Genomic DNA, 27259 nt, shown 5'->3' on the forward strand with positions numbered 1-27259 from the left:
CTGCTGATCCATCTGTAATAAAAGCAGCTTTGTGCCTTGTTCTTGCTCTAGGGGTAATACATTGCCATTTCAATCCAAGAATGTTTTTTAAGAAGTGCCATAAAGTAAGGTTGTAAGAGCTACCATCCCTTGATTCAGAAAGCTGCATTTTGAAACAAAATAATTAGGATAGTACTTTGCAAGTGATGGATATCTTGTATTTGACTCTTACCCCTAAACAATCTCTCAGCACTCAAGATTGACAGCTTTACAAGGATATACATTTAGGAGCAAACACTTCAGATTTCCTAAATTTTGAAGGAAAAAAAATGTTCAATACATGTATTGACTACTTCCACTAACTATGCTAATAGAAATCCTCTTAATCCCAACAGAAGGCGGGAAGGAAAGAAAAACTTGTTACACTTGTTCAAACGTCCTATTGGAACTCCTTGTCAGAAATAATCTGGGCTAGCACAATAGGATGATAAAGAGATTTCAACGTAAACAGACAGAAAGAACTGCAAAATAACTTTGCAGTGCACATTCTGGCCACAGAACACCCCTCTTCCCAAAACTGGCATCACAATAGAAAAAAACACTGTCAAACTCACTTATCATTGAGAGTTTTATGTTACATCACTAGAAACCAAAATTATGCTGTTTCAAAATCAGATCAAAATCTGTGACAGAATAACTCCTTTGTTAAGTTTTCCTTAAGTAAACTGAAATCAGCTTCAAGGTGTGTTGTCTTACAGGCTTCTTTGCAGTTTAACTTTACTTGTACAGATACATCATTTGTGAACAATTTATGTTTATGGATGATCACTCAAGTTTCCAAGTGAAGCACTGAACAGTTACAGATTTTTGGTTGTCTCAGTAATCTCAACGTCACCTTCTCTTCTACCCATATCAATCACTGGCTGAGATAAAACAGAATTTAGCCACTTAACTGAAGACTGTGGACTATATGGACATGAACAGATAATACAGAAGAGGGGTTGATTGTATTATAAATCTTAATTCTCACTATGCTGTTCTTGACTTATAACACCAGTTATATTCCTTGTACAGAATTCAGCAGGAAATATCAAAATTCATATTCAGAGAGAATCTGAAGAGAGGAGAGGGAACAAATCTTGTTATTCGTATTGACAAACACTTCTTTTCTCTCCCCTCAATCTGAGTCAGGAGGAGGAACTGCATCCTGAGCCCTCATCACAGTGAGACAGCTTGCTGCTACTCATTCTAAGGGAACACAGCATCAGCTGCCACAAGTTGCTGTTGCAAGGGTACCATTGGCCTCTAGGTCCATGTGCTGTGTAGGTGAGGTGAAACAGTTCAGCTTGGACTGGATTACTGCTGGGACAGAAAGTGGTGGAGTTGAGGCAAGGCCCTAGTCTGTCTTGTGTCACCTGTAAGTATCTAGCATTGTGATAATGCCATGAACGATGCTTAAAATCACTTTGTAGCTACTTATTATTTTCACGGTTGCCAGCATTTTCCTGAAGAATGCAAGGGGTGGGAGGAGCACAAGGGGATTTCTAACTTTTTATTTACAAGCCAAAGATGAATGGAATTTCATGGTTAATGAAAAGGCATTTTCAAGTCTACATTAGACAATAAAGATGGGAACATTCATAAAACCAGAAATGCCACAACAGAGCCCTCTTAGCATACATAGGCATGCATACGTAATATTGTGTATTAGTAACATGTTGAAGGTTTGTATACACACATGAATACTGTTGGGTATAGTTTTGAGGAAATTCTTAAAGATTCAAGAGAAAAGAAAAAACGAGCAGTCTCATTAATCCAATACACTTGCACAGCAGGTGCTGACAATAAACTTTGCATTTGTGAATGCCAAAGTAGCTCAAACCTGCAGCTCTGTTTTGCAGACAGCTCGCCAATTCCCAGTGATTCACCACCTGTGTCTCTCCTGCATGCACAGCAAGGGTTATCTGACTTATAAGCAACTCCCCACTACTGCAAACGGGGAGATCCCAGCATTTACCCACCCAGCTGCAGGTAATAAATTCTGTGCATCTGAAAGGGGAATTCAGTGTTCACAGAAGAAATGGAAAAAAAAAAAAAAAAAAAGCTCACAGTATTTCTAAGTAGTGCTAACCAATGAAACTATCCATTTACTAAATTTAATTTGCTGTTATTTACAAAGACCACTTAATATTAGAACAATTTAAGAAATTACTATTTACTAAGACTGATGATAAATGTACAATGAAATGAAAAGATTCATATTTAATTTATAGGTAGGAATTATGAAAAAACAATATACTGAAAAAAGTACAGCATATATAAGAATAGATGGGCTATATTGTCATTTGTACTTTTACAGATCTGGCTCCCAAATGAAGATTTTAAACTGAGACAAAACCATGTAACCAGTATACATCCATGCACCATGAAGTCTTTCATGATTTTTAAATGGGTGTAAACATCTTTCCGTGAATCTGGAATCATCATTTCTTGGATCTGCATAAGGTTAAACTTGGGTCAAATTCCATGAACATGCTTGAAATAAAATATTAACTAGGTTGAAATGTTTGCTGTGGTATCAATCAATGAAGCGTCCGGTGGAGAGAAATCTATCAACTTCAGACTAAATCACGAGCTGTCTCAATCAGATTCTATGAAGCTGTACCATGTCACATGTGCCAGTTTTTGTTCACAATTAAAACAGAAAAAAACACATCTTTTAAGAGATAATCTGGTATTTTTTAATTATGACCTGCAATTGTCATGATTCTTCCATAATTTAAGACTTTAGCAATCAGAATGATTTTGTCAATTTTCCTGCAAACGTTCCGTGCAAACAATCTAGATCGGCTAAACTGAAGACATCTGGGTAACCTCATTAATAAGTCTGAAAACAAAAAAGTTCTTTGCTCATATATAATAAATGTGTAACTCATCACATTATATATAGGTACATGTATATACACCTACACCTATATAGTACCCACATACATCATATGTGGGTATTTCCTACATACAAAAATGTATGGAACACTTATCTTTTTTATTAGAATATGAAATTAAATTATACCTAGAATTAAATCTATACCAGTATGAGTTTCATGTTGATCTTGCTCCATTTTTAAAGCTCACTCTTTAAGCTCAACCACCTTTAACTCAGCTGACCACCAGCTTTGTCTAGGTTGTTTCAATCCATTAAATATCTGCTACAATTTCTAGCTTCTAATCAATATTATCAGCTTCCATTTTATTTTTATTGGCTTCTAAGTCTATTTTTAACAAGCACTAGTCTTTTTTATTTTTGGATAACTTAGTTTACCATCCCTATGGACAAATGTCAAATCCACACCAAAAAAAATACAAGCTAATTACATTTCACCTGTTTTTCTAAGCTCTTGAGATCAAAATATACAATACATAATGTGACAATAATGCCCTATAGAACAAATTTTTTCAGTGGCAAACAGATGTTTTAAAATTGTGCCCTTTTTTCTATAGTTATGTTACATGCAGTCTGCTCGATCTCTTACCCTTCCCAATTTGGTGTAATAACTTGTCGGTCTGAGGACACTGCAATTACTTTATTAATCATTCAGGATGGATCTAGAAACACGCTTGGGGTGTGGCACAGCAAGGTTGCAGAGTTCATGGCACTGGCTGCTGTGCTCAGCTTTACCACAGCTGGTCTGACCGTAGCACACCAATTTTCAGTAGAAAGTTCAGTTTCAGAGCTACAGATACAATACATCTACAATACACAGTGGATGCATGGTACAGAGATACAGCACTGCCCATCTCGTGTTCAGTCCAGATCTTGGAGCAGTATACATGGGTAGCACAGCACCACACTCTAACTGGGGCTGGGGAAATTAGCTTGGATATGATGCTGAATTAACATGGTGATAACGCTTTCTGTATTTGTATTTCTCCCTTTGGAGCTCCAAAAGAACATCAGTATCCTGTACACTGTGAATATAACAGCTCAGATTAGCATTACATTGGAGAAGAAAAGAATGATATTTGCATGACAGGCGGCAGTACAATGCAGACATGTTTCCAGCAGCTTTAGGTTAAGCAGATTTATCAAGAGAGTGCAGCAAAGAATGTATGGTGGCAATCTGGCCAGTGTGAGACTGCAGGCAGACTTCTGGGGAAAAAAAAAAATACGTATCAGGGGACATTTAAAATGTTTGTGACTGTCTAGTTTTTTGCAATACGGTGAGCTCCAAAATCTTTCTTTGTAAAAGAAGCTCTAATAGCATGACTTTTCAACATGCTTTTGTGATTTGACAAGGGAACGACTTCGGCCTTCAAACGTACCCTTTACCTCACCAAATGCAGCTCAGCGTTTCCTGAGATATTGTGTGTTAAAATTGACATTTCCATTCTCTTATAGGTGCCTGAAGAAAATATTGGCCTCCTACTTAAGCAGTAATTAGCACGACTATCCTAAGGCACACTGGGGATCTCACAAAGGCAGCAGCACATGGGGAACACCTGGGAGCTGCATTAAGGGGGGAGCTGGACATGAGAGAGGCAGGGGACCTGCATGTGCCTCCCAGCACTGACTCACCCAGCATTTGTCTGCTCCTCCATTAAGAAGAGATAAATCACAAGGCCCTGGTTTTCCCAAGCACTAATGCAATGCAAGAGTAAAAGGCAGGACTGTTTCCTAAGCCACCATCAGCTTCTGCAACACAGACTCTGTCTTGACTGAAAATGCCAGACAGGGAACAATATCCTCTATTTCTGACAGATGAGACAGAAGACAGAAATGCCCAATCCATCAGCTCCCAGCTGACCATCTACATCAAGGCTGCATCTGGTTTCAGCACAACTTAAGCGTCTGCAGTCCGTACATCAATGCAAAAGGTTCAGGTGAAGGGCTGATGATGAGACAAACTGAGAAATCCAGTGATACAAAAGAAATTATAAATTTCTTTTATAAGAAATATACAAAAAATAACTAAGAAATATACAAAAAATACACAAAAATAAAACTGTTTTTTCTTTATAGTATTTTAAGCAAAAAACATACTAATACACCACATTAAAAAGCACTGTGAAGTTTGTCGAACAGCACTCAGAGGTTAGGAAACACTACAGACAACAAATAGCATTAGTTCAACACATCTGTTCAGTCAGTTTCATATTGTAAGATTTTAAATAAATTATTAAATATTATATCTTAATTATCACAAGGTACTTTTTATTGTTTTTTCTTAGGACTTCAGCCTGATTCAGCACAAGATAGATATAGCCTAAGCATTTCACGGAGAAAGTAAGTATTCAGGCAATTCCTGAAATAACCTGAAATAACATTCATTCACATATTTTGCAAATTAAATCCTGGTCTTTTCACATTGAGAGTTTGAGGGTACCTGGAATGTCAATAAAGATAAATTTGTGTAACACTACCTTAGAGACAGTGTCATCCAACTTATGCTTTATCCACTACTCATGATCCTAGCAGTAACACCCAGTTCTGCCAATCTTTTTTTTTGCATTCAGCATTCTCTCACTTGCTAATTAGTTTGTTAACTGTTCAGAAACAGACAGTTTTAATGTTATGCGTTTGTACCCCACATAGCACAGTGAAACCCTATCCCCTGATTAGAGCTCCAGGTACTACTAAAATAATGATGATACCACCCACATAAGAGGTAGTTCACCAATACAGCACTTAAAAGACCACCTGGAAGTGCTGAAGCATGCAAAATTAATGCTGAAAATAACTAAAAACATTATTTTAAGCCCTTAATAAAAATTAAAAAGAAATATTTTGTGGCTGGTTTATGTTCTATAAAATATATATTTTTACCCACCCTATTTTATTTGCCATTCTATTATATATATAGTATTACCAAAAAGAAAAATGACAGGGTTAATAATGAAATATTCCCCACCATGAGCAACGTATTAATAAGTCGCCAAAACTCCAAACACATTTTTCAGTCTGAAAATAACTCAGGAGCACAGTTTTAAAACTAATCAAAAAGGTATTTTTTTTCCCCTTCCCTCAGGAAACCTACTCTGGCCAAACCAAAATGTTCCCAGTCCAGAATTCAAATCTGTGTTTCTTGACAGCCACTGCAGGGCTAATTCCCACAACAACCCAGAGTGTTTTAGCAATATTCAGTGTACAACTGAATGCATGTTTACAGATGCAGTGCAAGGTGGTGCTTGTTTCGTGGAACCTTTCCCTTTTATTCTTAAGATGTTACAAGATTTCACTAAAAATAACAGGCTAGGAACAACCATCATGAGGTATGTAAAACTTGACACATTAGCACACGTTTACTCTTGTATGAGCTTCCCAGATGAAACAGCATCAGGTTTTAATTACCCATATACAGACAAGCAACAGCAGCAGGCATTTTTATAGCATTTGCCATAACACAGCCCAGGTGCAAAGCCTGCAGCACAGCCTCGGCGGTCACTGTGGCAGCCCCGACGTGGCAGGGCAGGTGCGCTCCCTGACGTGGCCCACGGTTGTGGTCTCTGGTTGTGTGTCCTGGCGGCTTCCCAGCTGCGTGTCAGGACAGAGCTGATGTGTGCACCGCGCTCCCGTGCACCTGGGACTCCCTCACAAAGAAAACCTGTGGGTGGGGGGAGCATACAGCACTCCATCAGGGGACCAGCAACACGGCCACACTAGAGACACCGGCCCACCGGTGCAGAAGCTAGGCAAGACACAGGCCAGTAGGCCTTGACGCATAAAGACCACAGCTCCTCATCTGTGCTAGTACAAACAACATCCCTGTGACATGACAACGGCAGGACAAGAGCAGGTGAACGAGGGAGGTGGGATGAACACTTTCATAATCTGCGTGAGGATTTGCAGAGAGATCTGGATCGTCTGGATCGATGGGCTGCATCCAATTGCATGACATCTAACAAGAGTAAGTGCCCAGTGCTGCACCTGGGTCGTAACTACCCCACGCAGCAGTATAGGGTTGGGAAGAGAGGATGAAAAGTTGCCCAGCAGAAAAAGACCTGGGGGTGCTGGCCAAAACCCAGCTGAACATGCGTAAGCTTTGAGCCGAGCTGGCCAAGAAGGCCAAGGAAATCCTGGGCTGCATAAGAGATAGTGTGGCCAGCAGGACTAGGGAAGCAATCGTCCCTTTGGACTCGGCACTGGTAAGACCACACCTCAAATACTGTGTTTTGGGCCCCTCTCTACAAGAAGGACATCAAGGTGCTGGAGCACATCCAGAGAAGAGCAACAAAGCCAATGCAGGACTACAGAACAAAACTCATGAGGAGTAGCTGAGGGAACTGGGGTTGTTTAGTCTGGAGAAGAGGAGGCTCAGGGGAGACCTCATTGCTCCCTAAAACTACCTGAAAGGAGGTTGCAGTGAGTAGGATGTCAGTCTCTTTTCTAAAGTTACAAGTGATAGGATGTGAAGAAACAGTCTCAAATAGCACCAGGGGAGGCTTAGGTTGGATATTGAGAAGTATTTCTTCACAGAAAGGGTGGTCAAGCACTGGAAGGGGCTGCATAGGGAAGTGGTGGAGTCCCCATCCCTGAAGGTATTTAAAAGATGTGTGGATGTGGTGCTTAGGGATATGGTTTAGTGATAGCATTTGGTAAATGAGATTAATGGTTGGACTTGATGTTCTTGAAGGTCTTTTCCAACCAAGGTGATTTTATGATTCTGTAATCCATGGAGAAATCAAGAATCTCAATGTCTTGCTAATCATGGGCTGCACAGAAAATTAGGGTAAGGCTAATGTTAAAACTACACCACTAGAGCATGATGTGGGAGAAAAAGGCAAAAGGGTCGTATATCTATTTAAAGAGGCTGAGTTAATGGGGTAATGGCCTACAGCTCATGCACACTACCGTAATAAAAAATGCACTGGTACCACACAATCAAATCATCTGTTCTATTAGCAGGATGCATCCTAAAACGTGTCTTTATGCATTAAGCCTTTCACAGAAGAGATGCAATCTTGTCTTATTTTCATAAAGCCATGTACACCATTAAATACACAGTATGTGTGCCTTTGGAAATGATCCCAGTAAGAGCCATTTCTATTTTATTTGTCTCTACAGGGGAAAAGAAAACAAGGAAACTCTTCTGAGAACAAATAATAACTATCTGCTCTTCAACCACATCTTGATTTCTGCAGGAAATCAAAAATACTTTTTAATTCACAGTTGAATCTGTCTTTCACCCCATGGAATTAAATTTAGCTTTAAGCTTGTCAAGGAACTAAATTCACAAAGGTCTAGGCTATGGTGCAGAAATAAAGAAATATCATGTAGGGCTGCATATATTCCTCAATAGCATTCAATACTCTCTTCCTAATAATGTCTTGACTTCAGTCTCTACATGCTATACTTCAACTAAACAGAATAAATTGGCAAATATTTAGTCAATTAAACAACTTATTATTTTTACAGGAAGCATGACATTTTTTAATGCAAGGTAGTTGTGCCCTACTCCCAGCACAGAACTGTGTAAAAACATGTGCTTCACCTAATTTAACCACAGGACAGGCATTATGCCCTTCGTAAAATGAAGGTAATGTGAAGGCCACCCTGGGTGCTGGTCCCAGATACTGAGCACTCCCTGTTCCTTCCATCTGTCTGCTATAGCTCTTCACAGGCCATTTTGGGATGTCACCCAAGACAGCATTGCCCTAAGCCACTGCCTGCTCCAGCCAAAATGTCCCACCCCGTTTTCAATTTTCTTGCCCACCAAGGACTGTAATCTCCTGGAGGAAAAAGCTCTCCATGCTTGGTGGGTCCCTCTCAAGAGGAACTACTTCCTCAGAGTAGGGGCTTGAGGAAACAGCTGATCCAAGCAGAGTTCAAAGTCCACAACCACTTTCCTGACTTCTGTGGTTCCACCAGGAAACAGGCAGCCACTACACCATACAATACATTCTGCCAAACGTGTCCTTCACAGTAAAGGGATACACTCCAAAACAGTAGCTCAGCAAGCAGCCCAAGCACATCAGTCCACGACACAGGGATGCTGTCTCCCTGGCACAGGAGCCCCAAGCAAAGCAGGAGCAGTTTGTTGCTGGTCCATCTCACAGAGAGCTGCCAACCAAGGAAGCATCGCAGCTGAGCACTAGCTTCATGGCAAAGCATTAAAACAAAACAAAAAATATGAATCCTACTTTTATATCATAATTTTGTACTATTTATACTTTCTTCATTTCGTTTTTAAGGTCTCATGCAGAATTTAATATTTGATTCTGTTCCTATCAATGGCTATTCCAAGACTTCAGTGCAAACACATAAAAAGAAGTTATTACCAAAAACCTGAGTCAGGAAATAATGAAAGTGAAAACATGACAATCTAATGCTCTATAAGCAAACCCCAGAAATGGGATAAAAGTTTACAGATGGAAAATCCAATCTGCTTTGTCTTTTACTCACCGTTTGATGACTTCGGTCACAGTAGCGCAATCCAAAGTAATCTATCTCCACTAGGTTTAAGTGACGAAATACGTAGCCCAGGACAACCGACCCTTTCGTTGACTTCTGTGGGAAAGAATTTACAGACCCTTTTCAAAAAGATGCTCTGCCTTTGTCAGCTATGTGTAGTCACATTCATGCATTGTTAGCTTTGTCTAAAAAGAGGAGGCAGTTCCCCATGCCTTTTACCAAAATTTCAGCTATAAGGGAGAAAATATTTTTTCCTGATACATATTTAATCAAACATTCTGTTAATACTATTACATAGCTGGCAAGTCAATAGATACAAGCAACAATAAAAATTCATCTGTCCTTGCATAAACACAATGTTCATGAACTAAGCAAATTGTCTTGCAATCTTCTTTTCTCTGATCAAAACTCTAAGCCCTGTGACATATTTTAATTCTTAAATCATACTATTCCTTCAACTATGGGCTTGTCACTCAAACTCTGAGAGTGAAAATCAGGAGGCAAAATTGTTCTTAAAATCTGAGCTATGCACCATTAGCTGCTCTGTTACTACTGCTTGTAAGGCAGATTGCACTTCAATGTTTTCATTTAAATTATTTTTGATAGTAGAAGTAGGAAAATCCTACACACGGAATTGAAATAACCTCATTGTTTTCTTGATTATTTCTTCACTGTGTGTCTGTCCCAGTATTAGTGAACAATGACAGGGACAATATTACAAACAACATTTTACTGTTGATAATATATTGTAACAAGCTCACTTCCACCTGAAGGCCTCTTATTTGTTGCTTTGCCTTGCAGTCAACAACAAATAGGCTAGGAAGATAGAGAGTAATTATGCAGCATAATCCTTCCTCTGAATCAGTTAAAGCCTAAATTCAACATGAAAATATGGAAATAGCTCGTAATTAGGTTTTGGCTAAATACTTCACATATACATTTGTACATACACACACAGGCCCTAAAATACCAATGCATATCAGCTGTCCTACACTTGGCATGCATAGTCACGTAACAGTGAATAGCACATACACACTTCAAAGGTGCAATACTGATGACCAGTTTAGAGTGGATTTCATCAACCCATTTACATCCCCTTCAATCCTCTAGATTGTGCTAAAAATGCACAAGAGAGATGAAGCAGAAAGTGGAGACTGTGAGACAGTGTTTGCACTGTTTCACTTTTTAGCCTAAGAAAACTAATTTTTAAAATGAAAATGGCAAATAGTGTTAAAAAAAAAAAAAAAAAAAAAAAAAAAAACACCAACAAACATTTAATTTATGCTTGCTACTGAAATATCAATCACATGATAACACATGATAGCAAGGAAGATGCACCCATTCTTTTTCACCAAGTTCATTTGGTCACCATTTGAATCTGGTCTCACAGGCAAGGTCAGTATAATTTCAGATGGACAATCACATTCTAAGTAATGGCAATGTAAACATCTGTAGTAGGGTAGGAGTTGCTTATTCATACTGCTCACCAAATTTAATAAATATTTGCTTAAACTAGGATATGTTCTTGAATGATTCTTCCCATGGAATAGTCTAAGCAATCGTGCAAGTTATTTATACTAAGCAACTGGAATTAGATATTGCCTCAGCATGTACCATGAGACTTAATTATCAGCCACAAAACAGAAAACAATTTAGGGAGAAGTATAATAAAGGTAATCAGAAATTCACTAAATCTCATTTTAGCATTTTGGATAAAGCATAGCAATACAGTGGTTTTATCATAAGATTCCTCAACAACAACCTGGGTTGTAAGAGCAGTGTAAGGCATGAGTCAGTCCTCGTTATCTGGTGACTATCAAGCACACTATAGCCAACAAAGCAAAATGAAACACGCCTCAAAACAAACAAACAAAAAAAAGAGTTTAATTATTAGACAGTGGTGTTTCAAGACTGAAGCCATAATTGTTTTATTTTGTTTTCTCTTTAAATCCATTGCTACTCAAAGAAGCAAAAGAGATGTCCAACCAAAAAACACATACATTTATCTCATCTTTCCTATTTCACATAAAGACAATTAACTTCATTGGAAATAACTGCTTAATTACCATTAAACAGATACAACTACATCTTGGGAACCCAGGGCAGGACAGAAGTTCTAGGAAACAGACATAGCAAAAGCACAAAACCACCAAGCAGTCCTGACAACACACAACCTTCACTTCATTGTAAATTATTCCATTAAGCCATCAAGGAATAAATTATGGTGACACTTTAAAATGGGTACTAAATATTGAAATAATATTATAGACAGAAAGAGCTCCACCACCAACTACTCAGAGGCACAGGTTTTTGAAACAGTTAACCATATTTTGGCTAGTAAACCACTGAAGAAGGCATAAACAAAGCTGTCTGCCCTGTGACCCACAGGGGGAAACTGGAAGCTGCCTACTGATGGGATGCTGAGATGCAGTGATCTTTATGCTTTAATTTGTTTTCTTCCAGTGAGCTGCCCTCTTCTCATCTGACCATTGACATCATTTGTTTCATCAGTTAGTTTTATTAGCAGAACTAAACAACAGCAATCCGGTAGCAAAGACAAAGCAGTTGGTTTTCCATTCAGGCATCCTACAATAATGATGCATTATATTGGTAGCATCAAAGATATGAAAATAACATAAAAGCCTAAGTCTTACAGGAGTTGAACCTACATAATTCTGCACCAATTTAGGATCCAGCCAGCTTTCTTGGCAGTTTCCTTTTTCAGTCAGCTTAGGTTTGCAATGGGCTTTTTGCAAATCTCTGGGACAGCTTTCCTTGCATGGAGGATAATGCTAGTTTGTTATCCCTGACAAACACTGAGGTTCCACACCTGATTTGGCTGAAGTTAAAAACTCCCTTCTTTCTTTTCAGAGATAAATGCATAAAGCATTTTTAACTGCTTTTTACTTAAATTTCTAGGCTGAGAATGAGCATAAATGTCTGTTAATTTATTCTGTTGACACAGCTCAGTTAGTGTTTCCATTGCTTCAGCTCCTGCAGAAATAGGTGATTCAGTTGTGGTGAAATGCTGAGCAAAACCTGACCTTACAATGGCTGTCAGTTCCCCACCCCTGCGTCAGGAAGATGCTCACCCTGTTGGCTATCCTCAGCCAAAATATGCTGTCTGCCATCACCTCCACAGCCCTCCTTAGCAATGCCATTCACACTCTGCCTTACGTACACAAGGCAGAGCTGCACAAGAGAAGTGCCAAGAGGATGGCACCCTGTAGCCTCCTCTTACCCTAAACCCACTTGCTTAACCTCCCAGCACTGAAGAGCACCTTTCAAGTCCAACACAGACCCTTGCTGAAACCACTACAGCCTCATTTTCAATTAAAGTTCCCAGTTTAAGCCAACTGATTTCCGGGTTTCATGCAGATAATTTGGTTCTCCAACTGGAATCAGGAGAGGAATTTTGCTGATGAATCCCTAAGAGGCTTCTTCTCAGGCCTGAAAAACATTTTTACTGCATTTGAAGAAAGTTTTGCAAACTCAGAAAAGCTGTCTTATTTTCCCTGACAAAAATACAGCATCAATCAGCAAAACTGCAGAGTACAGCTATTGAAGATGTCAATAGGATTACATTCGCAACATATGACATCGCAGAAATTATATAATCTGCCTTGCATTAAGCTCAGACTTGCTAGAGGCTTGCATTCATAGGAGGCAAACCCAAGTATGTTTGAAAATATCATTGACAGTGCTTTCAAGAGAGAACAAAGAATTTTTCAAATGAGTCATAACATCTTGCTCCACATGCTAGTACTGTGGCTTCATAAACCAGAAAGACAGGTTTCTACTGGCTAAAGAAAATGACAGACAATGCTCAGGAGAAAAATGATTTGGTTGTATTCTTTTAATAAGAAAGAAATATCTCTTTTAAAAATGATATAGTATGATGCTTTAACATATTCACATTATGTATATGTAGTCACACAGAATTCTTCTCTTCCAAGCTTTTATTTAAAAAAAAAAAAAAAAAAAAAAAAACACTCCAGTGAGGTTTTCCTGGTCTGATCTTTTTTTTTTTAATTCTCTCCTTTGTATTCTACACAGCAGTGCAAGCCAAATCAGATCAACAATCAATGCTAATTGAATTTAAAGACAAAGTATGATGTGCAGCAACGTCTGCCTCAGTAGGATGCTAGCCCCTCTCCCAGAAAGAAAGCAATATACGCACTAAAGCCACTATTTACTTTAAAAAAAGAAAAAAGAAAAAAAAGAAAAAAGAAAAAAGAAAAATGAAAAAAGAAAGAAAGAAAAAAGAAGAAAAAAGAAAAAAAAGAAAAAGGAAAGAAAAAAGAAAAAAGAAAGAAAGAAAGAAAGAAAGACTTGTAATATTGTGTCTATTAGTTCAAGTACCCATTGTGAAACCCTTCTCCTGAAAGTAATTCATTCAGGGTACTCTAATTCTTACTGTATAAATGCTAAGGAAGATGTCGATGAGTTCTTGAGCCCCTGCTTAAAAGAAGCCTTAAAATTTCCATTTTACACAGCTGCTGTCTTTTGATATGCCCTCCTTCCCCCTTGCAACCATTAAGTCTGTTGGAAAAGTCACAGCTGATGCTGAATTAATTATAAACTGGCATAAGGTAAGAATACAGACAAGCAGAAGGTTTCTAATGTGGAAGAGGGAAGTTTATTAGAGTACAGAAAGCCACAGGGGCAGCTACAGAGCACAACACCCAGTTGTGCTGTGAAATTCAGGACCACCCGTGAGCCACCCCCAGACCACTCAGTGAAGCACAGGACAGCATGGGTCTCACTGCTGACAGGCCTTTTGGGCAAGAAGTGAGTGTGATCTGCTGCCACGTGCTAGGCAGTAGGCACTGCCCATGCAGGACATGATGTGCTCACAGGCTCTGGAGATGGATCCCATGGATGGAGCAGGGAGAGGCAGGGAGCGAGCCCAGCCCCTGACGTATTTGTCAGAGGAACCTCGTGCGCACCAGTTGGCATTTACATGCTCAGGCAGACATATGCCAAGCTTACACACCATTTTCAGAGACCAAATTGCAGCGTTTTGCTCTAGGTAAAGGTTCCTAAGGAGAGATGAAAGTTCTGTATAAAAACAGCCCATAGTCACGCAACTTAAGAGTGAGTAGAGCCAGCAGTCCATCCCATTCCTGGTAGACATGTAACCAGGATAAGCATCTCCAAGCAGAATTTTCTCACTGTTTGTCTTCATCCAGACATTTTCCACCCTTATCTAAAGTTCTGAAAAGACCATCACCTTCACACATACACACGCACACAAAAGCAGCAAGGCACAGGGCTCTAAAATCCAAGTTCTTGGTGGTCTTCACCAGCACAGAACAAGTAACTGTTCTGCCCAGGGCCTCAATTTGCACAATGCAAGTTCAAGCAGAGATCTTTAAATTAGTAAGCTTTAATATTTACAAATATTCACCTAGATGAAACAGCTTGACCTTAATTTGTGGAATGCATGTCCAAACAGAGAAGAATTTAAATTAGCGTTATTGTATATGTGCAATCATTCCTCAACAAAATCATGTAATATAAGTAAACACTTTCAGAAGCTGAGGATTTAACACATACAAATGTAATACCACCGTCTGCCCTAAGGACACAGCATACAAAACGTACCATCTGAATTGTACAAACCCATTTCCATCTCTTCGTCTTTCACTGACAGCAGACATGCCGACTTTTTTTTATTTTCTCCCCCGAGAACATCTCACAAGTTCACAGATACATGGACAGACCTCCCCATCTGTGTTCCTAGGAACTCGACACAGTCTGCTCAGTCTGCTGGAACGCTATCTATGGCACTGCTTTTTAACATGCTGCATGTTAAGATGCCTGTAAATTTGTTGGTTTTACTTACAGTCATCAAACTAAATCTGGTTAGGATCCCTATTCTAGAAAATCGTCCAAAGTTACACCTTATTTGACTGTTTCAACAACTGGTTTACCTGTCTACTAGTTTCATTTTAAGATCTGTTCATTAATCTGCCCAGTTTGTTAACATTTACATTTTTTACCAAATGACAGATGAGTTAAAGCTACCTACCATAATGCACTTCCACTTCACATAGAAAAGAGCTCTTCTGAAGAGCTGAATATAAGTGACCATTTCCATCATCCCACTACACTTTGCATATTTTCTACATCACCGAAAAATTCATTATAATAATAATGGAGTCCCAAAAATACAGCATACAACCACTCGCTTGAATGGTTCAGATGTTGGCTACTACTACTTCTCTATGCTTCACAAAATCTGTTTTAAGTCACAAGAAGAGAGAGCTACATGGCCTGGTGTGTCTTCTAAACAGGCAGGGACCCTGCATATCCCAGGGAGAGATGCTACAGAAGCAGCCCCCAAGCACCAGGCGAGGCAGAAAAGAAGCACACACAAATTCATGACCAGACACTTTTCAAGGATTTACTGTCAATGACACACACAGAAGACACGCCCCGGGGGACTGCCCAAGGCTCCTCAGGGGAGATGCAGAGATGCTGGTGCCCCAGGCTCTAGGAACACGTAAAACCCTCCAAATTCAGGGCAGAAGGGCAGTGGCCATTTTCTCAGAGCATGGTGCAGGGACTCCTGAGCTTCATCCTTCCAGTTTGCACTGCCTCCAGCACGCACACCTCCTGCACATCCAGGCCAAGATCTTTGAGCTGCTGGCTCAAATTGTTGGTAAAATAGTTTTGTTTTGTTTCTTTCTTTTCTTAGGAACAAGAAGAATTGGAGGGAAAAAAAGATCAGCATACGTCTTGTTAATCCTCTACTTTGGCAATTCTTTCTTTCAGAATGAATAGCTGTACTGTCAGAGCTGAGCATACGTGCAAAAGCTTGTTTGTACAGAGCACCACAAGACTCTGACCAAAGAGCGAGCCTCACTCTTTCTTGTCACAAGCAAAGTCCAAACTTGGTGTCCTTGTCATCACTTGCACTCAGCCCTAGTCACACAGTTAATCACTTGACCGTATTCTTGCAATGCCTTGTAAATGTGAATGGCCTTGTTTTCTGTTTCTTGGAATACCCATTTCTGCTACCCCTTGACTGTTAACTGTGTCATCCATCCCACATTAATTTTTGTGTATTTCCTTCTAGGATCCCCTCTTCATCCAAGTCTTTCCAAAGAACTGGTCATGAGATCAGGAACAGAAGGATAACAATTACCAAATAAATTCTAAAGTATTTCTTTAGCCTTTTTTCCCCTTCCCATGTTCAAGAGTTAGGGACAGGAATTAATTACTCAGAGGTTTAAAACTTTGTCTTCAAGTGGATTCACATCTCAAAGCCCTCCATAAAGCTCATTTCAAACATTTTTGAAAAAATTCTCAGACTTGTTTGGTTTTTTTATCATTTCATTCAGTCACAGAAAAATCTCATGACCATTCAGTCAAGACATGTTACAAGGAACAAAAGAGGAAAAATTACCAGGAAAACAGTGGAATCCTTCTTAGCTGCAAAACTAATGGGAAGGACAAAGAGAGAATTTATTTTTGAAAGGACAGAGGCTCCTTTTCTTTCTGGATCTGATTTGGGGGACATGGTGAGAAGAAGGGGGAAGAAACTGAAAAAGCAGCCCTTTGCTTGAAACAAGTCTTTCAGAGTACACATGACGTATCTTGGGCTCTTCTGCATCTTTCCCTCTGCATGAAAGAGCTGACCTTTCCGTAGAGAAAACTCAGCTCAACCTGGATGTGCAGGAAGGCTGTGTGCTGGAGGCAGAGTAAACTGCATAGACAAGGCTCTGGGATCCCAAACTACTCTGAGAAGATGGCCTCTGCCCTCCTGCCCTGCACTTGGAGGGTTTCATGTGTTCCCCAAGTCCGGGGCACAAGCATCTCTTTGCAGTCCACCATGGCATCCTTCATGTGGAAATAGATGCAAAGCCCTGTTGACTTCATTGGGGGCAGGAAAAGTTGGTGTGGGGGCTGCAGCACGGCGCAGAAGCAAGGTGGAGTCAAAGCAGCCCACCTACAGCACAGTCAAGGTACTTGATTCCATCCATCAATTGCAAACAGTGTTTTTGTATAGTCAACACTGCAACCAATCAGCTATAAAAAAAAAATGTATAAATTGTACATCCCTTTTTTGTAAAGTATTTGTAACTCAATTGCTGTGATACTTCCTCTTAAACTCATTTGATTCTACTAAAACTCAGTTCTCATTAAAATTTTTCATAATATCCATCAGGAAATTTGTTTGAAAAAGAAATAAAGACTGCATTTGCCAAAAAGAGTTCTTTTAAATAGATACCCCTTAAGAGAACAAAGAAAGATACACTGTAAGTATTTGTGTTACAGGGTAGTTTTCTAGATATGCTTACTAGCAAGCCCTGCCCCCAAAAAATAAAAAATAAATAAATAACTGTTTGCATCAGGACAAGAATAACTTATTCATTAGCATGCTGTAATGGCTGCTAATGGGGGAACTCTATACTCCTTCATTCTCTTCTGCCCCTTCTCAAATTTCTGGCTGTCCTGAAGAGTTACTATCCAGTGCTGCATACTGCACAAGGTCATATTACCATTTCACTGGTACTGGGCTGCATTCAACTTTAACAACGTTGACTGAAAACAAAACAAAACAAAACCCCTCCATGGGAAAGGAAGAACTCTAACAGACTTGCAACAGCAAGGAGGAATGAAAGGGCCATTCCTGCCACAGCCCCTCACTGCTCTGCTCTTCACCCTCTGACTACTGCTGCCTGCCCCCTCACAGCAAGGGCGCCTCATTCAGCTGTCATTCAATTTCTGAATCACTGCAGATCTCAGCCCTGGGTATTCAGATGTATCACAATCCAAGCTTTTTTTTTTTTTTTTTTTTTTTTTAAATGATATCCCTGAATACTAAATAAATAAATAAAGATAATTAAAGCAACCTACAAACTACTCATTCAGGCTCTTGCATATGTGTACTACAGTGTTACCAACATTTTTTTTTTTCTTTTCCCCTTTGATCCGTTTTCAACTCACTACATTCCCTCCTGGCCAGTCTCCTCCTCGTTCCCCCATGAATCAAGCAAGGAAATTTCTACACAGTGCTGTATTATGGGATGGGTAACACAGAAAAAAATCTGATAGCTCCAGACACGGGCTACTTGTTTGCAGCTCTGGCACCTACACTGAAGCATCAGAAACACCAGTTATACAGGTGAACTGGTTGTCACTGGGACCTGACAGGAACTGGAAAAAATAGCATCCTTACTGAATTTAACTAATAGAGTTGGAGTAAATCTCTTCTGAGAGAGTTGTTTTAGCATTATAAACCGGCTCATTATGGGCATATTTTTAAAAGAGACAGCAAATAACATATCCATGGCACAGTAACCACATTGATAGTAATTATCACAGACTTTGCTTCAAAAATCTTCAAACAAAAGTTGCGTGGGCTTCCTTCGCTATGACAGACAAACAAATTTTAAGTTGCTCCTCTCTTGGAAATAACTAATCTGTTTTGAATGAAGCTTTGTAAAATAATGCAAGTCACAACAGAGTTCAAAACTTGATGACTGGCACACCTACAAACAGACCAAACAATATCAGCAGTGGTAGCAAACCTCTCCCTAATCACTTTCATTCAGAAAGATACAACAAGCTTTTCAGACTGAATTTACAGATACTTCCTTAAGTTTTTTTTTGTTTCTTTGTTTTATAAAAAGTCAGTATTATCTTAAACTATTTCTTGAGCATGAGGCTGTAGTGAAAGCCTAGCTTTCACATACATTAATTTTCCTCTGAAAAACTAGAGAACACTATACTCTGCACGATTATAAGGAAAGCTACAGCAAGTTTTAATCAGCTTACTTCTCCCTGTGGCATCTATTCCTTCTCCCTTTCAGCAATTAAACCTTTCAAATGATAACTTGATGTTAATCCCAGTGATCCAGACAAGGAAACTACCTTCTCAATGCTTAGTCTTCATCTGCTCCCTAAAACTGTTAGTATACTCCAAAGAGCCTTTACATACTTCCAGAAAATTGCATATGCATAACACAATATTATATGTTTTCATACAAGAAACTGTAGGTTGGTCTTCAGTCAACATTTAGCAGCTACTTGACCATTAATTCTAAATACATGTTGGCAGTGTACAGCATATAATATTATAACTACCTTCTGATATTTCTTATTGACCTGTAAAAATTTCAGATATGAAACAGTTTTGATTATACATAGAGAATGTTTCATATGCACTGTATATCTTTAGAGATAATCCAGAACAATTTCTCTAACATTGTATGTACTACCTGCCAAGATTAAGCTGTAAACTCATCAATAAAAAATAAAATTGCCAAAATTCCTTATTTTTAATAAATTTATATTTAATGTATCAAGGCTGTTTGGGAAAGGTGTTTTTAACATGAGGATACAAACCAAAGAACTGCTATACCTTTTACTTTGAAATCTAATCCTGCAGAAGGTTTTTGTTCTTTGATTTGGAACCTACAAAGAAACTGAACATCTTAGAAGTACATGGTAGCTGCCTACTTGTTCTAACATAAACATTACACATATTGAAGAAAAAATAAGACAAAAATCACACCTAATCCACACTTCTGCAATACATCCCCCTGAAGGAGAAGATAAAGTGATTATATCCATGTGCAGTATCAGATTGATTTCTACAGTCTCAGCAGATAGACACAATAGCAATAACCACAGCACAAGGATCTATACAGAAAACAAGAATATAGCACACGGAATGTTGCGAACCGAAGCCTTTCTTTCTATACATCTAGTATAAATCTAGAAACATGTCTACTCATTAGCAAAAGTGTTCAAAGAGATGGGAGCAGTTAACCCTTTAAATGCCCACAGTCTAAATTTTGTGTCTAATGAAAAATGTATCCTTTCAGCACTTTCATTATCAGACTCGAGAGGTTAATTAATAAAATGCCTCAGGCATGCTGTCCTTTGCTAATGGGGGTGGCTGTTTGTGGTACTTCATAGGTCAGCTCGTACATCTCATGCAAGGAAGAAAATAGAAAAAAAAACAAGGAAAAAACAAGGAAAAAAAAAAAAAACAGCTTTTTGAATAGATACATGAATTAAATCACAAAACACAGCTTCCTGAACAGAGACATTCATTAAATCACAGACATATTTTGCTTTAGAAACAAGATGCCAGTTAAAACCTGAGGACAAAAATATCTGTTCAGAATCTAGTAGCGATGCAAAAAATAACTGAATGAGCTTTTTCACTTTAGGGGAATTTTGAGAATTGGAGTGAAAACCTGATCCTGCTTAAATTAATATGAATTATATCACTGAATTCTGGGGCAGAAAACTTTAAGTTGATGTTGGAAATAAGATCTCTACCACTTACTTTATAACATTTGTGATGAAAACAGTCAAGCCATCAAACTAAAAACCTGTTTAAAGTCAACAACTGCTCACAGGGGAGACAACAGAGCATAGTCACTTTTGTTTGGACCCAAGCAACAACAACTCCAAACTTCATTCCAATAATCTAACAGCGTAATAACTGAAGATTAATTAAAGCTAAATAAATTATGAAACTGATGACTGATAGTAAAAACTTCTCTGTTTAATTCACAAGCTTGCAGGTAAGCCGCCAGTGTGCTGTCAGGAGTCTCCATCAGCATATCTCCAGTTCTGCAGCAGTAGTACCTTGCCACAGAGCTGTAGACAAACCTCAAACAATTGTGCTTCAAAGTATGTTACTTTAAAGTACAGGAAACACCCAGTGCACTTTCACTGTAGGCAAATCACAATACACTCTGTGGACTAGACTGTTCAATTTCAAATAGAAAATTACTGCTTTCATTTTTAGTTTGCTTGAAATGTACTAGGTTTTATCTCTTCTTTGAAGCCAACATGATTATTCATTCACCTGTGATATATGTTGAATACAAAATTTTTGGCAGCACTGCTTCTGATTACATTAAATATAGCTTATTGTGTGATTTTGACTTGATCCTATTCACACTGAAATACAAAGGCAAAAAAAAATGTTTGAAGATGGAAGGCCCACAATCTTCAGTTTTAATCTCACTGGTCAGTGATAAAATAATAGATTGCTTATAGTAAAATTAGCAGTATATTCAGCTGGACTGAATAAAGTAACAGCCCCAAAGTCTCTCCTCTCTCCCTCCTCCATTTTAATTTATTATTAAACATTTATTTTTTAATTTTTTTCAGGCGTGCTACATCATGTGGATGTAAACCATGCCCACTGTCCACCATTTTGGCAATGGGCTAGACATTCCCCAGTACTCGAGGTGTAATTACAAAGTCAGTGACATCTTGCTCTGGAATATAGGTGTCACTAAGTACCCTTCTGTGTAAAATAAAGGTGTTTTGTTTTTTTCTGATGGTTTATACTCTTACTCACAAAACCTCACTGGCGACAATAACCACATCAGGACTGTCACGAGACAACATGAAATATCAGGACCTTAAAATATATACATACTATGCACATAGTTACCATACATACAGTTATTAAAAATAATTTTAGGTATTTGTTCAAAAGTTGAAATGTCTGTTTTGTCACTTAAATAGACCCCAGAATACCGACACATTCCAGACAGGATGAGGTATGAAACTTCATCACACGTAGCTAATAGAAGAAGGACAGAGAGCAAGATTTCAAGCAGACTACCTTCCCAATGAAAGGTGCAGTTCTACATAAAAAAACAATCTCACAGGTATTTTCTCTCAAATAATTTTCTCTCAAATTTGCACCATACAAATCCAAAACAGTCTAATATCCATCTACACCACAGTAAGGATTCATCCTAGAACCATTTCTGCCAAGGTCTTCTCCCAAGCCACCATGATATACCTCAGCCACAGAAACAGACCAAGGTCCTCAATTGGTCCTGTGAACAATTATGGTTTCATAAAGTAAAATGCCCACAAAACAAATATACTCAAAGACAATGTTAATCAACATGTCAGTTTTAACAAATCTAGGCATTGCTCAACCAGGAGGTGAAGGTGTCACACATCCCCTTTCTTCCCTGTGCTGAAGAAATGGACTGCAGCCTGCTCACTTCCTACTCCAAGCTGCTCCTGAGAGCATGATGCCACCTGGTTTCACTGAAAATAAACCAAGATAGCCCAGATCTCCCAGTTAAACTTACGTGCCCAACAATGTTCAAGAGACACTTGGATAACACCCTCCATAATACTCTTTAATTTTTGGTTAGTCCTGAAGTGGTCAGGCAGTTGGACTAGGCGACCTTTGGATGTTCCTTCCAACTAAACTATTCTATTCTGTTCTAAATACATTCATTGTGTTGTGACCTACTACAGCCTGCTAATTTCTCTGCCAGAAACTTGCTAGGAAGTGTACGCTGAAAGTGTCTTCTCAGTACTGAAGTGAACAAAACCCCAAACCCTGCTAGTTACCATGGAGTTTGACCACTTACCCAGTCACAGCACAGGCCTCCAACAGGCCACCACTTAATATATCCAGTTATGCAAAATGTGTGAGATTGTACCATGAACTTGGACAACTTCTGGAGACAGCCATGCTATGAGATATATATCTGAGACTTACATCTAGCTTGCGTAGAGGAGGAGTACAACGCTAAACCAGCAATATGCATCACTCATCCTGTTAAGGAAGAGTTTATTACCTAATGACCAAGGCTCTGACACTTCCAAGGCCAGGCCTGGGCTTGCCACCACTCAACTCAAGAAAGTGACTGCTCTCTTTAATGGCTAAGTTGCCAACACCATCCCCATAACTTTCCTATATTTTCAATTCCCAAAATATTTGAGATAAGAGATGCGAGGGGATAAAAAATCACTGATTGAAGGATTATCAAAGATTGTCCTGGTCATCTAACAGAATACGGAGAATAACCAAGTTAGACTCTGAAGTTTCACCTTGCCCTAGTGTGAGTCGAAAGCCCAGCTTCTCCCAGAATGACATTTCTACTGTTTTACACTCTAACTGTACACATAAATACACTCTGTAGTTGTCTGAAAGCTTTTATATACTCAGCTATTGCCTGGTTGTTGAGAAACTGTGACGAGAGGCTGTACTGACATTGCACTTTGAAGACATCATCAAAGACTGAACTAGGCTGCTGACATTTCCTTTAAAAAAGGAAACTGATGGATTTGGGGATGTCACAGTTTGGCACAGAAACAGCAGTCTGATAATCAAGTGCAGACAACAGAAAGCAAGCGACTTAAGAGCAAGTGCCACCTGTACTCTGTCCTTTCTGTGCTACTGCAAGATAAACCAAATGGGTAAACCTCTAACTTCCAGAGTTTGCTGTTCTTTTAGTCTTCCATGTAGGTTGCACAAGCTCAGATAGTTCATTTTTTTTTCTCTTATCACAGGATACAGCAAAATTTTAGCCTCTACTGATTTATCCCAACTGAAGAAAGATGGTCCTGAGTTCCAGCACATGAGACCATGTCTTTCCCTCCTTGTTGCACTAGAGGAGATGCAGAATCTTTCCAGAGATGAAAGTTACCAGCCCTCACAATTTGTGAGCAAAGCAATGAAGACGCTTGCACAGCTATATTAAGAATGGTCAGTCCAGGCTGTTCTGCTCAGAAACCAAGACAAAGATTTTGCTCAATTCAGACTTGCTGTTTTTGACAACTTTTCATTTTTGCCACAAAGCAGAAATAACATTTGACTTGACCATCTTGCTAAATGAAAAAAACCCAGTTGTTATCCACTTGAGAGCTGGAATAAGACAAAACAACAGTAGAACTTTTGGTTAGGTAGGCCAACAGGCCTCTTAGGCCAAATGATCTGATCAACAATGCTGTCTGGGGAGGAAAAGGGTGGTTTCTCATCACTGTACACCTGAGGTAACTCTCCAAAATATGCCCTCTATATCACTCTGCTTTGGACTATCATTACAGGATTAAAACTTGGTTAAAAAAAAAGAAAAGAAAAGAAAAGAAAAGAAAAGAAATAGAAATGTCCTAGTATTCTTACTGATACTAGAACATGCCTAATGTTAAGGAGGGAAGAGCATGTTAATATTCAAAGACCCTGAGATGCTTACACATTTGTGTTGACTTCCTTTTGTCCAACATCTATTTGTAGTGTAATTATTAAAGCTCCTCATGATCTGACAGGAAAGCTTTCTTTGTATTTTTTCCCTCAAAACCTCAGTAAGAATCATTATCTTCTTCATCTCTGTATTTAAATGCACAAACATCACAATCATTCATTTCTGTAAGAAAAAAAAGAATATGATACTCTGATACTCACCAACATGCTTATTGTTTGTTTTGGAGTGGAGGGGGCATAATTCCACTTAAGTCAAAATAGCTGAGCTGTATCATGGGAAAATTCAGCCTTTTCTTCCTGGACAATCACACATATAATCACACAATACCAATATCCAAGATAGATTAGGTTATTTACACAAATAATACTAAACAATTGTATGTTTTAGATCTAAACCAGTCAAACTTACATTCCAACTGCTTAAATCAAATTAAAATAAAAAAAAAAATATACATATATATACACACTTCTGGTCCTGAAACCTAATTTCACATTGAATCCCTAAAGAACATTGTCATAGATTAGCTAAATGATGGAAAAGGAAAAAATCCCCATCTGTTTAATTTTATTACTGCAACAAGTCCTTAGAGTCAAAACTTCGCAGTCTCTTCAACTGATGGAGATTAGAACAGCTTCAGTGAGGGCCCCAGGGCAATTTACACTGCCTGAAAACACTCAATATTCAAAATTGTTACAAATCAGTTGGCTATAGTGTTCCAGTTAAAAAATCTAATGGAAAATTTTTCATAGTTTAAATGCACAGCTGTTAGAAAACCAAAAACTTTGTTTGGTAAATTCAACAGCAGAATAATGTAAGCCCCATCATTCTACACAATGTGTGCTCTCAAATCTATAATGAAAGAGAAAAGGTATATGACTCCACTGTCAAAGCCAAGTGGCATAACTAAGCTTCAAAAGTATTTCACCACTTGACAACTGACATAACTGTTCTGACAGCAGACAACTAATGGTGTCATACTGCAGCATGCACTGCGCAAAAATAAATAAATAAATAAATAAATAAATAAATGTATTTCACAGAATCATTTAAACAGACAATGTTTACAAATTAAACAGTAATTTGAGACCCATGGAACTCAGACTGGCAAATCTAGGATTCCTGTTATATGGAAAAGGCTATTTGGCTGCTTCTGGTAATTTACTTGAGAAACAGTTTGCCTCATGAAAATTAACAAGCAGAGTAAAATTGCCACTAGAAGCATGAAGAGGATAGATACTTCCCTCCAACTCATTTTACGAATGCTTTAATACTTTCTTTTGCCTACCTTCATAAACTAGACCTGAAACACCTGGCATTGGGTGCAGTCAGTCTCGCATATTCACACCTCCACTATCCTGGGAGACTTCCAGTTTCACTAAGACCAGAAATTACATATCAAAAGTCTAGATAACTTATTATCATCATAATCTAGTCAGTGATAAAAGATAACTTTTTTGCATATGGGCAGGCATGAGAAAATTCATGTCTGTTTCCTACTCTGTACTGACTGCCGCAGTCATCTCTTTGATTAAGCTTCCTCTTTTGTAAAACTGGGTTAAGAGTCTAGCCTCACTACCATACAAAACTTAGAATAAATTTTCAAGATGATTAAAACTGCACAGGTAAAGAGAAATCAACACGACACATTTCCACTGATTGTAGGCTGTTCTAACACACTAGGCCAAAATCTTTCTTTACTGATAAATGTGTTTTTCCAGAACAGGAGAAGCAGCATCTCACCAGTCTGAGCTTCAGTAAAATATCTGGTTTGCCATTATGTAAGAAGTTATTGATTAAACTGAATAAAGTATTAGTTAGTAGAGGAACTTTAAAACAGATGAGAATCTGGCTAAACAAAAAATAACATTTTTTTTCTTTTTACAGGAACATTATCAAAACACATTCCTCATTCTTCCTGAAGGTGGAATAGACATCACTTAGCAGTATTTGCATTTCTGCGATTAAAACAAGTACCAGTATAAAATTAAAAGGTACAAAAGAAGAGAATAACACAACTTATAGGAAGAAAACTATCTGGAGGACAGGATCAATAGAAACAAGGTGCAATTCAACAGGAGAAAATTGCAAGGACATGATCTTACAGACGAAAACAATACATTTCAGTTACATCTGAAAAAGCATTAAGCAGTGACAAATGGAGACACAAAGGATGAAGATGTATTTGTTAAATACAGCTCAGCTAGCACTTGTCACGAACACCCTGAATGAATGGTTTACAAGGAGGTCTGCCACAGCTTCAGCAAAGGAAGCAACCCACCACCTTTTTGATATTCTGCTGAAGTGCAGGGCTCTATGAAGTGCCCCAGTCACACAGATTACCACCCCAAAGGGAACACTGTATGCCCTCTGAGCTTTCCAGTCGACCTGAAATTTCTATCACGCTACACTAGTATTAATGTAAAGGCAAGGAATGCCTGCAGTTTTACAGTCATAAATTAAACGAAGATCGTTGGTAGGTTAGAGACAAAAGGAAACAACAGTAAATTCACACAAAGGGATGTACAAAGAGATGGCGATTAACTGGGGTGAAACTCCAAAGAGGGCCACAAACACGGTTAAAGAGCTGCCACATGGAATGTACAAGAGGCTAAGAGCTTGTTTGCCTGCATTGCAGAGAAGATAAGGGAGGATGCAGATGCAGTACGAAAACACAGCCAAACTCTCACCAAGGATGCACAATAAGAAGAGGAAATTACATGTATCACAGGACAGAGCAGGTGAACTTCCCTAATGGAGAATGTGTAAATGCAGGAAGAGGTTGCCCACAGTTTATGGTGCCCCTGTGGTTAGAGACAGTCAAAGCTCAGCTGGGAAAGGTCCTGAGCAATCTACTCTAACAGGGAGAGCAGCAAGG

The 27259-nt window shown here is 38.7% G+C and overlaps 1 protein-coding gene across 1 annotated transcript in view; it reads right to left on the reverse strand.

Annotated features, from left to right (window-relative positions):
* EPB41L4A (erythrocyte membrane protein band 4.1 like 4A) overlaps nucleotides 1–27259 on the reverse strand; it is a 130543-nt gene that overhangs the window by 72158 nt on the left and 31126 nt on the right. The window contains exon 2 of the mRNA XM_082783368.1: nucleotides 9377–9481. Within this exon, the coding sequence (XP_082639494.1) occupies nucleotides 9377–9481 (105 nt within the window). The remainder of the gene's footprint in view (nucleotides 1–9376; nucleotides 9482–27259) is intronic.

The sequence above is a fragment of the Aythya marila genome (genome assembly GCF_965140915.1).
Source record: "Aythya marila genome assembly, chromosome: Z".
In the NCBI taxonomy this organism is placed as follows: domain Eukaryota; kingdom Metazoa; phylum Chordata; class Aves; order Anseriformes; family Anatidae; genus Aythya; species Aythya marila.